Here is a 14,848-nt window from a genome sequence, read left to right on the forward strand (position 1 = left end):
GCAACACTGCAGTACCTAACACAGCCACAGGGTGACAGTCTATTGTAACCCTAAATCTGTGGTTCTCACACATTGTCATGTCAAGGACCCCCAAATGAATTGTGTATAATTTGTCCGTGGACCAGCATCTAAAACTAGGTTGTACAATCTCTACTGTACAAGCAAAATGAGATAGTATTGCATATAGCATCAGCATTCAGCATAGTTTTCAAAGAGAGCAGATCTACAAGCTCGTACGTGCTATGAGCTTGTAGAGCTGCTATTTTTCAACAGCTGAAGTATAACATAATGCTTTAACAACTGTATTTTCCACTATGACAACTTTGTTAATTTGTTTCACAATGCTCTTAAAACACTTAAGTATTACACAATGCTGCCCTCTGGCGTTAAAGACCAGTAACTGCTTTTAGGTTGAGTCTGTCATATAGACTAGCAGCTGTAGTTGCTGTGGTTCCCAGACCTTTTCATGTCCAGGACCCCCAATCGGGATTCCCAACGATATTCTCATACTTCATAACTTGAAATTTAAAGAAAAAGGTTCCTATACACTACACCGATACAAATCTTGACATATCTTTTCAAATGTGAGTGTGGTAAATACTGCATTTATATAGTGCCTTTATTCAAGGCGCTTTTACAGCGATTGTGCATCACATTCACCCATTCACACACACACACACACACACACACACACACACACACACACATTCATACACTGATGGCGGCGGAAACCATGCAAGGCACCAACCTGCACATCGGGAGCAATTAGGGGTTCAGTGTCTTGATCAAGGACACTTCGACACTAACACTAGTCCGTGGGGTAATATGTGTCTATTTCCCTGACATGAAAATAGATTGAGGTCCTGCACTGCTTTAGTGTTGTTCACTTTTAATCACAGCTCCCCTCCAGTGTTTTGAGAGTTTTAGTACATGTATTTATTTTTGCAGTTGAAATGGTTAGTTCAGATTTTTGGCCTTAAAGCTGTAGGAAATACCTACCATAAATATAGTGGTTGGAATTGAAAGGTATTAATTGATATCCCGGAGTCCCGTGGTGGGAGTACTGGTCTTGTTTTGGTGAATATTAAGTAGTTCCGGTCATTTTGCGGGGGTCTGGGGGTGCCACGCATTAAAAATAAATGAACCCACAAAGTATAGCATCATTTGTAATAGTATTATTGACCTATTTCTACCATACAGAGCAACCTTCGTTCAACTTTGACCTCTCTGTCACATGGAACTGTTTTGTTCCCATGTTTTTGTGTCCCGAGTATCACTACGCCATAGTTCCATGTGACAGGTGGGGTCAAAGTTGAACGAAAGTAGCTCTATATGGTAGAAATAGGTCAACAATACAAATTATGCTAGATTCGTGGATGAATTTATTTTTTAATACATGGCCCCCCAGACTATAGTGTCCCCCACCAAATGACCAGAACTACTTAAATATATTTCACCAAAACCAGAGCAGAACTCCCACCACAGGACTCAGGCAATCAATTCAATAAATTTCCAACCACTATATTAATGGCAAGTATTTCCTACAGCTTTAAGTCCAAAAATCTGAACTAGCCATTTAATAATAATTACAGCGCCAGCCTGCATTTTATTATACGTCGATTGACAGCAAAATCTTAAGCTCCTTTTGCTAAATGTGATTCCCACTTGAGCAAGAAATTGCTACTCAGCCGCAGCGTTTCTGTAGTAGGATTTCAACCAACAACCCAAAGCCCACGTGTGATATGGTGATGCATTTAGTGTGGAAAAAAACAAGGAAAATGAGCAGGAGCCGGCTTTATGTTAGGTTATGTAGAAATACCAGGTAAATACAATGGCACAAAAGTATCACAGTTACTGTGGTACTACTATTTACCACCCCAAGTATTTCAGTACTGCAGAATTGCACTACTCCGTACAGTACCAGTATGGTATTAGAACAGATATGGTGTTATGACAATAGAACTGAACCCTCGAATGCCGCACCACCAATCCTATCTCTGCTTGATTATGTTATGAGGTTATACATGCCACCCTGGGTACTGATATGAGGTGTACATGCCACCTGGGTACTGATATGAGGTGTACATGCCACCCCCGGGTACTGATATGAGGTGTACATGCCACCCCCGGGTACTGATATGAGGTGTACATGCCACCCTGGGAACTGATATGAGGTTATACATGTCACCCTGGGAACTGATATGAGGTGTACATGCCACCCCCGGGTACTGATATGAGGTTATACATGCCACCCTCGGGTACTGTTATAAGGTTTAAATGCCACCCTTGGGTACTGTTATGAGGTGTACATGCCACCCCCGGGTACTGATATGAGGTGTACATGCCACCCCCGGGTACTGATATGAGGTGTACATGCCACCCCCGGGTACTGATATGAGGTGTACATGCCACCCCCGGGTACTGATATGAGGTGTACATGCCACCCCTGGGTACTGATATGAGGTGTACATGCCACCCCCGGGTACTGATATGAGGTGTACATGCCACCCCCGGGTACTGATATGAGGTGTACATGCCACCCCCGGGTACTGATATGAGGTGTACATGCCACCCCCGGGTACTGATATGAGGTGTACATGCCACCCCCGGGTACTGATATGAGGTGTACATGCCACCCTCGGGTACTGATATGAGGTTTTACATGGTGCCACCCTCGGGTACTGTTATGAGGTTTAAATGCCACCCCGGGTATTGTTGTGAGGTTTACATGCCACCCTCGGGTACTGTTATGAGGTCGGCCAGTCACTGAAGCTGTTGATGTGTTTTTGAGTGTTGTCACATTCCACTGCAGTAACTAGAACAATTCTGTTCACAATAAAAAATAAAATCTACATGCTGGACGAGCCAGCCAATTCCCCTAGAGTCTGTCTTTTAGTGTGTGTGCGTGCGTGCGTGTAGTGTGTTGTGTTGTGTTGGATATGTAGTTGCAGCTTTTTTTTACCACAATTACATTCCGATCGAGTGACTTCCAAAATGTGTGGGCCCTAGGTAGCCAACCCTGGTCTGGCTGGGATATCTAGTAGGTCATCCTCAGACGAGCTCTCCATCGTTGCTTCCAGACCATCCCGGTTCTCCATACATCTGGCCATGAGTTCCTTGTATTGGTGCTTTGATCTCCTCCATCGTTCTCGAGTACATCCACGTATGTTAGTGTGGGACGTCCTCGTGATCGATGCCCGTGTGTTGATTCCCAGAGCACCAGTTTGCTGGCTGGGCAGCTCTTGGTGTCTGGCAGTGTCCTGCTAGTCTCATTCTCCTCTTGGTCTCTTTGGCAGTGTCCTGCTAGTCTCATTCTCCTGGTGTCTTTGGCAGTGTCCTGCTAGTCTCATTCTCCTGGTGTCTTTGGCAGTGTCCTGCTAGTCTCATTCTCCTGGTGTCTTTGGCAGTGTCCTGCTAGTCTCATTCTCCTGGTGTCTTTGGCAGTGTCCTGCTAGTCTCATTCTCCTGGTGTCTTTGGCAGTGTCCTGCTATAGTCTCATTCTCCTGGTGTCTTTGGCAGTGTCCTGCTAGTCTTATTCTCCTGGTGTCTTTGGCAGTGTCCTGCTAGTCTAATTATCTTGGTGTCTTTGGCAGTGTCCTGCTAGTCTCATTCTCTTGGTGTGTTTGGCAGTGTCCTGCTAGTCTCATTCTCCTGGCTTTGCTTCAGAGGGTGAAGCAAACTCCAACCTCCTCCGTCAAATCAAACTCGGCTTCTTCTATACATGCAGTACTTAACATCAGCAAGACTCAAGTACATGTTACCAACGAGATTCTGTATGAGGGGATACCAACAGGGTGAGCCAGAAAATAGCAGCCAGGAGAATGAGACTAGCAGGACACTGCCAAACACCAAGAGCCGTCAGCCAGCAAACTGGTGCTCGATCTGGGAACCAACACACGGGCATCGATCACGAGGACGTCCCACACTAACATACGTGGATGTACTCAAGAACGATGCAGGAGATCAAAGCACCAATACAAGGAACTGGCCAGATGTATGGAGAACCGGGATGGTCTGGAAGCAACGATGGAGAGCTCGTCTGAGGATGACCTACTGTAGATATCCCAGCCAGACCAGGGTTGGCTGCCCACACATTTTGGAAGTCACTCGTAATATGGTAAATATCACACCCGTGTGCTTACATCATCATGATGTAATATAGACACTATGCATATTTGCATAGTATAATATTTGACACTATGACTCCACAATTCTCCATTTATTGGCAATGGGAATTTAATGTTTGTGTAGGACGGAAATCTACACTAATTGCTGCATGGCTAGCGCCCCTCAAAAATCAGACTCATTGTACATCTTGATCACATGACTCTCCAGAGATAAATGTGTTCTGAGTTTTGGACCAAATCTGTAGAACAAGTAGCAAAATGTGTGTTTTGAAGAAAACGCCAATGACAACAAACAAAACAAACACAATATTTTGGGCCGAACAGAAAATGAATAAAGAAAAACAAAAAAGTCAATGCCCTACTTTTCTTCTTTCTAATTATTTGTTCTGCCCAAAATATTGTGTTTGTTGTCATGAGTTGTCACGATCCGAGTTGGCTTTGTTCGAATCGAGGCTTTAAATATTTGTTTTAATAAATACTGCCTGTCGTCGTCATGAAAGGGGGCGGGCCGCGGGACTGCGACGAGAGAGAGAGAGGCGCACGCGTGCACGCGCACACACCACGACAACACTAGCCTGGTTAATAAACCAGACCGAATCAGCCGTTGGCAAAAAAAAGTTGCCTACCAGCGGATGTGATATTAGTCTGGCTTATTAGCCAGGCTAGAGCACCACTGACATAGAAACATGTTTTTCAGAAAACTGATTTAGAAGATAATTTTTTTTTTAGAATGCATCAGGTCTACAATAACTAGTATGCGGTCCATGGAGACATGTAGATGCTGTGGTCTGGTAGGACATCTAGTGGTTTACTAGAGGTATTGCATGGACGTTGAAATGTTCAGCTTTCTCCTTTGATTGATTGAATGGTTTATTAGATAGATAGATAGATACTTTATTGATCCCGAAGGAAATTTGTTTTGTCCAACAGCTCCAGTATAAAACATACACACAGAATAAAAAGAGCATGATGAACAAATACATTACATCAGTAAATAGAATAGCAGTAGAAAAAGGCAATAGCTATAAGTTAAAAGAGGCATGAGTTAAAAGTGAAAAAAAGAAAGAAAGCAAATATGTTAACTGACCCCTCCTCGTCTCCCCCCCACGGCCCCCATTGATTCATTATATAGTCTAATGGCCCTTAAGGGATAAAGGAGTTCTTAAGTAAAGCAAAGTTCTTTGTTTTACCCAGGGTAAGTGGACTAAGCTCGAGATGCTTGTTTACAGCCACACCCTGCTCATAGAACATTTCATGGTTGGGGTTCAATGCCTTGCTCAAGGGCACTTCAGCGGTGGTAATTTAAACGTGCCGGTCCGGGGATTCGAACTGGCGACCTTCCGGTATCAAGACCGCTCCGCAAACCGTTCGGCCACCGCTGCCCAATCTATCTGTCTATCTGTGCTACATGTCTGGTATAAAAACCTGTTACCTGTTGAAATGTAAAAAAAACTACAGTTACTACAGTCAAACATGTAGTCCAAAAGCGATCACACCTCTAAAAAAAGGTCCTTGTGGTGTTGTTTCCATTTAGGCCCTATGCAATCAATTCATAGACATGACATGAATAAGGACACAATTCAATATCACAGGGGAAAAAAATACAGTAGTGTGGTTTTTAGCAGTAGGCTACATTTAGATTTTTGTTTTAGTCATAGTCTCTTGAATAGTTTTCATTTAGTCTTAGTCACATTTTAGTCACCTGGAATGTTTTAGTGTTAGTCTAGTTTTAGTCGACTAAATATAAGATTTAAGTCGACTAAGTCGCGATTCATACTCCTATTTTAGAGCCGAATAAAAGTCGGTTCGGCTCTGTAGAGCCTACAATGTGACGTCATTTGAGGTTCGGGGGGGCGGGTACCGTCCTAAAGTCGGCTCTTCGGTGCTACTGAAAATTTCTGACGAGCCGAAATCATTTCGGCACTACAGCGGTAAAATAGGAGTATGAATCGGCCCTAAATCTACAGTTGATTTAGTCGACTAAAATGTCTTTTGGCGGGCCTTGATGATGTTGTAATGACTGATTTTACACATGCTGGAAATAGCCGATCTACAAGTAGATCTGCTATTTTCAGCATGCAACCAAGTGTAAAATGACTTATACTGGATCTCTTGTCCACTAGACCCTTCCTAACATTTTAGTCTAGTTTTTATTTCTTGACGAAATTGTCAATATATTTAGTCTTAGTTTTAGTCACCATAGCTTAGTTTTTATTTAGTTTGTCAGTGAAAAAAGGCGACGAGCATTTTTCGTCTTAGTTTTAGTCAGAGTACAGAGTGGGTTTAAAGGAAGGGGGGAGGGGTGATCATTTCCTCTCCCTAGTTGGGCCTGCTGAAAGGTGCGGTATTATGTGTCACTTTCTTTTATTTTATTTTTGTATTATTATAAACCACTTGAAGCCCCTTTTCTGATTGGAACACAGCCAAAAATATAGATGCTCAGTCTACAAGCTGCTACAATAATGAGCTTGTAGATCTGCTATTTATATTTCAGGCAGTAACAAGCACGCCGATGTGTGCGTTCTCACAAACGTCAAAGTAGCCGATCTGCATGAGATAATGCAGCGCTTCATCTCATGCAGGGAGTGGGAGAGGGGGGGGAGGGGGGGGGGCAGCACGAATAATAGGGCAACCAAATCGTCAGCGGGGCCCCTGACAATATAACTCATAACCCAAGGGACAATACACAATAAATCATTTCTGCTTTGTTTATAGTCAGCGTTTGGAAGCAGGGGTTTCATCGTGGCTTATAGTCAGCGTTTGGAAGCAGGGGTTTCATCGTGGCTTATAGTCAGCGTTTGGAAGCAGGGGTTTCATCGTGGCTTATAGTCAGCGTTTGGAAGCAGGGGTTTCCGAATCCCAGCTCTTCCTGAAGCCGTTTGATCTCCGTCAGAACAGCCTCGTCATCAAACTTCAGCTGAAACATAATATGATGAAACAATAGGAACACAATGGGAACAATCGGAACAATGGGGAAAATATTAATAATATCAAGCAGCTACAGAGACAATAGAAGTACATGCCGGTGTAATAATGAACTTACTTTTAGCAGATATTTATAAGCCTGCTCTGCCTCCACTTTTCTACCGCTCTGAAAAAGAAGCAGAGTTTTTTTTAACACACAGAACAACAGTTCAACAGTAAGCACAATAATACATTATTATACACTGCTGTCGGGAGGAAACCTCCTAACTCCATCTTTGAGGTTTGGGATTTTTTGAATCAATGAAAAGTAGTAAAAAAAAGCGCTCGGGACAAAACCTCTTAACTCCATTGGACCCTCAAACTTTCTGCTAAAACAGCTAACTCCACCATGCACCTCTCCCCCTCTTCTAAGTAATTGACTTGACCATATATAAGTCACAACGCCAACTTTGATGAGGCAGTAATATTGCTTTCTAGGTTTTCTTCATTTCCTGAAAATGTATACGTACTTTTCATTTCCTGAAAAATGTAAATTTTGGAGTTAGGTGGTTTCTTCCCGACAGATATATCTAATATATTAGATATAGTTTAACACAGAACATAGTAATGTGTGTCCGTGCGTGCGTGCGTGCGTGCATGCGTGCGTGCGTGCGTGCGTGCGTGCGTGCGTGCGTGCGTGCGTGCGTGCGTCACCTTGAGGCTGATCAGAGTCAGGTAGCTCCAGACTGCAGCGTGATGGTTGTTCAAGCGGTTAGCTTCGATCAGAGCTTCCTCTGCCTCGCACACGTCGCCTAGCTGAGAGACACATGACCACTGTAACCACACGACACCTAGCTGAGAGACACATGACCACTGTAACCACACGTCACCTAGCTGAGAGACACATGACCACTGTAACCACACGTCACCTATAGCTGAGAGACACATGACCACTGTAACCACACGTCACCTAGCTGAGAGACACATGACCACTGTAACCACACGACACCTAGCTGAGAGACACATGACCACTGTAACCACACGTCACCTATAGCTGAGAGACACATGACCACTGTAACCACACGTCACCTAGCTGAGAGACACATGACCACTGTAACCACACGTCACCTAGCTGAGAGACACATGACCACTGTAACCACACGACACCTAGCTGAGAGACACATGACCACTGTAACCACACGTCACCTAGCTGAGAGACACATGACCACTGTAACCACACGTCACCTAGCTGAGAGACACATGACCACTGTAACCACACGTCACCTAGCTGAGAGACACATGACCACTGTAACCACACGTCACCTAGCTGAGAGACACATGACCACTGTAACCACACGTCACCTAGCTGAGAGACACATGACCACTGTAACCACACGTCACCTAGCTGAGAGACACATGACCACTGTAACCACACGTCACCTAGCTGAGAGACACATGACCACTGTAACCACACGTCACCTAGCTGAGAGACACATGACCACTGTAACCACACGACACCTAGCTGAGAGACACATGACCACTGTAACCACACGTCACCTAGCTGAGAGACACATGACCACTGTAGGCTGTAACCACACGACACCTATAGCTGAGAGACACATAGACACTGTAACCACACGTCACCTAGCTGAGAGACACATGACCACTGTAACCACACAACACCTAGCTGAGAGACACATGACCACTGTAACCACACGTCACCTAGCTGAGAGACACATGACCACTGTAACCACACGTCACCTAGCTGAGAGACACATGGACACTGTAACCACACGTCACCTAGCTGAGAGACACATGACCACTGTAACCACACGTCACCTATAGCTGAGAGACACATGACCACTGTAACCACACGTCACCTAGCTGAGAGACACATGACCACTGTAACCACACATCACCTATAGCTGAGAGACACATGACCACTGTAACCACACGTCACCTATAGCTGAGAGACACATGACCACTGTAGGCTGTAACCACACGTCACCTAGCTGAGAGACACATGGACACTGTAGGCTGTAACCACACGTCACCTAGCTGAGAGACACATGACCACTGTAACCACACGACACCTAGCTGAGAGACACATGGACACTGTAACCACACGACACCTAGCTGAGAGACACATGACCACTGTAACCACACGACACCTAGCTGAGAGACACATGACCACTGTAACCACACGACACCTAGCTGAGAGACACATGACCACTGTAACCACACGTCACCTAGCTGAGAGACACATGGACACTGTAGGCTGTAACCACACGTCACCTAGCTGAGAGACACATGACCACTGTAACCACACGACACCTAGCTGAGAGACACATGACCACTGTAACCACACGTCACCTAGCTGAGAGACACATGACCACTGTAACCACACGTCACCTAGCTGAGAGACACATGACCACTGTAACCACACGTCACCTAGCTGAGAGACACATGACCACTGTAACCACACGACACCTAGCTGAGAGACACATGACCACTGTAACCACACGACACCTAGCTGAGAGACACATGACCACTGTAACCACACGACACCTAGCTGAGAGACACATGACCACTGTAACCACACGACACCTAGCTGAGAGACACATGACCACTGTAACCACACGTCACCTAGCTGAGAGACACATGCCCACTGTAACCACACGTCACCTAGCTGAGAGACACATGACCACTGTAACCACACGTCACCTAGCTGAGAGACACATGACCACTGTAACCACACGACACCTAGCTGAGAGACACATGACCACTGTAGGCTGTAACCACACGTCACCTAGCTGAGAGACACATGACCACTGTAACCACACGACACCTAGCTGAGAGACACATGACCACTGTAACCACACGTCACCTAGCTGAGAGACACATGACCACTGTAACCACACGTCACCTAGCTGAGAGACACATGACCACTGTAACCACACGTCACCTAGCTGAGAGACACATGACCACTGTAACCACACGACACCTAGCTGAGAGACACATGAACACTGGTGCCAGTGGTTCCCAAACTTTTTCACATCAAGGACCCCGAAATTGACACTAATTAGCCCCGCAGACCCCCATTTGAAAACATATTCCAGGGACCCCCATAAGAGAAGATTGTATGGCTCTAGCAGTGATTCTCAACCCGTTTCAAGGACCCCCAGTTTGACATGCATATTAGTCTACAGACCCCCATTTAATGGCATTTCTATCTCTGGGACCCCCAATTTATATTGTAAAATCAAAGTTAATTTCACTCTGAGAGTGTTCAAATGGAACCAAATGGGTCCATTTGGTTCCATTTGTACACTCTGAGAGTTACAGACCCATTGGGTTCCAAACGATCATTTAGCTGGGGACCCCCTGGAACTCCCTCAAGGACCCCTGGGGGTCCCCGGACCCCACTTTGGTATCGTTGGCATCGATAAATGTGTGTATTCTGTGTGTTCATGTCAAGGTGCAGGTTTGTCCATTATGTGTTCAAATATAATGTATTTGCCAGAGTGTATCGTTACACTCCTAATACACTCCACATAATACATAAACTTGGTGACCATTGCTCTGATCAATATAAGGGATTTGAAAGTCGCATAAGTGGCCTGAAAATGTAGCAGGCAAAGGGTTATACAAACAAGGACATGCTTGATTGGCTGAGGGGTGGGATGTAATTTACCCGGTAACAGGCGATGCCCAATCCCAGCCAGGTTAGACAGGAGGGGGAGGAGCTACAGGCTCTCAGGTAGATGGTTTTAGCCTCGTCAAACTGTAAGAAACAAAATTCACGCAGCGTTAAGGGAAAGGGAGGAGACCAAGGACCACGTCCCACTGGGAGGAGACCCCCGAGGCAGACCAAGGACCACGTCCCACTGGAAGGAGACCCCGGGGCAGACCAAGGACCACGTCCCACTGGGAGGAGACCCCGGGGCAGACCAAGGACCACGTCCCACTGGGAGGAGACCCCAGGGCAGACCAAGGACCACGTCCCACTGGGAGGAGACCCCGGGGCAGACCAAGGACCACGTCCCACTGGGAGGAGACCCCAGGGCAGACCAAGGACCACGTCCCACTGGGAGGAGACCCCGGGGCAGACCAAGGACCACGTCCCACTGGGAGGAGACCCCGGTGCAGACCAAGGCGCAGTTGGAGGAAACACATCGACTCACTGGGCCTTGGAACGCCTCGGGATCCCCCAGGAGGAAGTCACTAATGTTGCTCTGGAGAGGGGAAGTCTGGAACACTCTGGTGGAGCTGTTGCCCCTGCGACCTGACTACGGATAAGCGGTTGAAGATGGATGGACGGATAGTACTTGTAGTAGTATGTGTCGTGTAGTACCTGTGCGGTGCGTAGATATATTTGTCCCAGTCGCAGGAACACGCTGTGAGTGTCTGCAGGTTGTGTGGTGAAGTCCAGAGATCTCTGGTAGATCTGCTGAGCTCTGCTGTGATCTCCACTCTCATACACAGTGTGTCCGTACAACGCCCACGTGTCTGAGTCCTATATATGCACGCACGCACGCACGCACGCACGCGCACACTCACACGCACACGCACACGCACACGCACACACACACACACACACACACGCACACACACACACACACACACACACACACACACACACACACACACACACACACACACACACACACGTCAATGAGTCTATAGAATGACAATATCGGTCACCAGAAGCAGAGACGTGTAGTCTAAAATGGATTCTGCATGGAGTTTAAGTTCAGTGAGGAGGCAGGTCTGATCAAATCAACGTCAGATCTAAATATTGAATCAATCAACTGTCTGGGGTGCACACAAAAGCCCTTTGACCATGTTCGAGGCGCTGCTGATAATGTGGTTAAACTTTTACGTTTTGAGACACAAGGGAGCTAGGAGGAATCACAGGCAGGTAATTCATAATAATAATAATAATAAATGTGCCAAAACGCAGTTTTGTATGTGCATTGAGGCACTGGAACAACCTCTCTGTAGTCCGACCCCAAACCCTAACCATAACCCCACGTTTTGGCACTCGGTGCCGCGCTATGAAATAGCAGATCTACAAGCTCATAGCGTGGCACTCGGTGCCGCGCTATGAGCTTGTAGATCTGCTATTTTTCAATAGCTAAAGTATAACAATGCTTTTAAAACACCAAAGGGGGTTCCCGCCCAAAATGTTGTTGTGAGCTATACTTTCTGTCATGAAATTCCTTGAAGGTGATTATTTTTCTAAGTGTTGGAGTTTGGAAGTGCTCGTTGGATATCACCCAACGGCCAGGCTGCGTACCACCTGTTTGGAAGTGCTCGTTGGATATCACCCAACGGCCAGGCTGCGTACCGCCTGTTTGGAATGTGCACATAACGCAGGAGGCAGCGGGACGTTGCATTACTGAAAGCGAGCGCTTCCCAACTCTGATCTCAAGATGGCCGCGTGCGTGTTAGATGGTATATATGGTGCCGTCACCTGGAAGCTGTGCTGCAGCGCCTCCTCCAGGCAGTCTGAGGCGGTGCGGTAGTCCTGTTGGAGCAGGTGCAGTCTGGCCAGGCGGAGCAGGTACTGTGATGATGCAACTCCCCCTGAACACAGCAGCCACTGAGACACACACTGCTCTGCCACCTGACACGCACGTACACACGCACGCACACACATTTTTTACTACTTAAGTAAGAGTCAATAGCGTTTAAAAAACAAACATTGAACTAGAGACAAACATTAAACCAAAATGCCCATTGTGGGCGTAGCCTATGGGATCTTTCCACTGGTCCCGATTTCACTAAACACTGAGCATCATGAAGGTACTGAAAGACCCGCCCACCTCAGACATCAGCAACATTATGATGTCACTGAGCATCATGAAGGTACTGAAATGCTGGGTGACATTCTTGTTGTATCGTGACTGAGGACATATTCCTTGATTTTGTGGATGTAACTTTGCTGTACCTGAACTATTTATGTCCTTGTATGCAATTTCCTCTGTGTGGACATAAATAAATTGTTAAAGTGTGTGTGTACCTTCAGTGCATGGTGTCTGAGCAGGAAGTCAGTAGTGTGTGTGTGTACCTTCAGTGCGTGGTGTCTGAGCAGGAAGTCAGTAGTGTGTGTGTACCTTTAGTGCGTGGTGTCTGAGCAGGAAGTCAGTAGTGTGTGTGTACCTTCAGTGCGTGGTGTCTGAGCAGGAAGTCAGTAGTGTGTGTGTACCTTCAGTGCATGGTGTCTGAGCAGGAAGTCAGTAGTGTGTGTGTGTACCTTCAGTGCGTGGTGTCTGAGCAGGAAGTCAGTAGTGTGTGTGTGTACCTTTAGTGCATGGTGTCTGAGCAGGAAGTCAGTAGTGTGTGTGTGTGTACCTTTAGTGCATGGTGTCTGAGCAGGAAGTCAGTAGTGTGTGTGTGTACCTTCAGTGCGTGGTGTCTGAGCAGGAAGTCAGTAGTGTGTGTGTGTACCTTCAGTGCGTGGTGTCTGAGCAGGAAGTCAGTAGTGTGTGTGTACCTTTAGTGCGTGGTGTTTGAGCAGGAAGTCAGTAGTGTGTGTGTGTACCTTCAGTGCGTGGTGTTTGAGCAGGAAGTCAGTAGTGTGTGTGTAGATGCTGTATTGTTCGGGACGAGTGTGAGCCTCCTCCTTCTCCTCACTGCGTCGGTCTGACTCCTCTTCCTCCTCCTCCTCCTCCTCCTCTCCGTCACCTCCTGCTGCTCCTCCTTCATCAATTAATTAATTGGTCCGATTAATCGGTCTGTCTTTACAGATAAACAAGCCTAAAGTAACAGCTTGAACAGATCTACAAGCTCACAATATTAAATATGTTAAATCTGACTTGCCTGCAGTGCAGATACCCTGTTACATGTATTTTTTCAGAATGGACAAAATTATTATAATTCTTCAGTACAGAATTAGATCATATCGACATCGGTAATATCGGTTATAACAGCAATGAATTATATCGGATATCGATATCGGCCAAAATATCTCATCGACACATCCCTTTTCTATATGCACTATACTCAAAGCACTTATAAGTAATAAACACATGACTAATTACAGTCCAATAGTTTTGGAGTTTTCGTTTTAGTTTAGTTATTGTCCGTTTTTGTCCACAGAAGTGAACCTTTCAAGCCTGTTTTTCTCAACTCGCTGTTTCTCTGCAAGACACTCTACTCTATAAGCCATATCTCCAACCTGGTGGGTCAAACTGAACAACCAACCAATACATTTGAAGCTATGATTCCCTGCTTTCACATGACATGAAGAAACGAAAATGGTAAAAAAAAGAAGAAAAACTCCAATGACTTATAGCCCCGGTCACAATTGGTAACATTTGTGACCTCCTGCTGTTGACCAATCACCTGGCTTGATGCTGGGTGATTGACAGGCTGACGGGGGCTGAGGGGAGGGGCCGAGGACTCTGCCCGCCTCCTGAAACGCCATCTCCGCCTTGAACTGGTTGCCATGGGAACCGTGGAACAGCCCTGTTGACACCACAGCACATGATGTTATTATGGTCTGGAGTTCCTCAGGGATCAGGTTTAGGCGCTTTATTTATATAAATCATTTTTCACTACTACTCCTTGATTACCCGTCTGTAAAGTCTCCTGAACTTGAACACAGTATATTTTGCGTTGAACAAATTTGTTTAGAAATCCAATGTCGTTACACCACATCTCCACTATAGCTAAAGAGTGCTGATCTACAAGCTCTCAACGCGTCGCAGCATGTTGTTATACCTAACAGCGTCCAGGCCTCCACGCTGTGATAAATAACATGTTATATATTCTATATGTTACCTAACAGCGTCCAGGCCTCCACGCTGTG

The 14,848-nt window shown here is 46.0% G+C and overlaps 1 protein-coding gene and 1 long non-coding RNA gene across 2 annotated transcripts in view; one reads left to right on the forward strand and one right to left on the reverse strand.

Moving 5' to 3' along the window:
- The first annotated feature begins 2,082 nt into the window (after nucleotides 1-2,082).
- LOC306927648 lies at nucleotides 2,083-2,877 on the forward strand. Its single transcript, XR_013790552.1, has 2 exons — nucleotides 2,083-2,143; nucleotides 2,207-2,877. It is a non-coding gene; the product is annotated as an uncharacterized lncRNA (long non-coding RNA).
- Nucleotides 2,878-6,919: 4,042 nt separating this feature from the next.
- The window catches only part of LOC306928027 (cilia- and flagella-associated protein 70-like), a gene marked incomplete at both ends in the record, with an annotated part of 35,385 nt that continues 27,456 nt past the window's right edge, over nucleotides 6,920-14,848 (reverse strand). Inside the window, 6 exons of the mRNA XM_079507946.1 lie at nucleotides 6,920-7,045; nucleotides 7,747-7,848; nucleotides 10,727-10,816; nucleotides 11,387-11,506; nucleotides 12,509-12,621; nucleotides 14,383-14,505. Coding sequence (XP_079364072.1) covers nucleotides 6,920-7,045; nucleotides 7,747-7,848; nucleotides 10,727-10,816; nucleotides 11,387-11,506; nucleotides 12,509-12,621; nucleotides 14,383-14,505 — 674 coding nt within the window. The remainder of the gene's footprint in view (nucleotides 7,046-7,746; nucleotides 7,849-10,726; nucleotides 10,817-11,386; nucleotides 11,507-12,508; nucleotides 12,622-14,382; nucleotides 14,506-14,848) is intronic.

The sequence above is a fragment of the Electrona antarctica genome (assembly GCF_951216825.1).
Source record: "Electrona antarctica genome assembly, chromosome: 8".
In the NCBI taxonomy this organism is placed as follows: domain Eukaryota; kingdom Metazoa; phylum Chordata; class Actinopteri; order Myctophiformes; family Myctophidae; genus Electrona; species Electrona antarctica.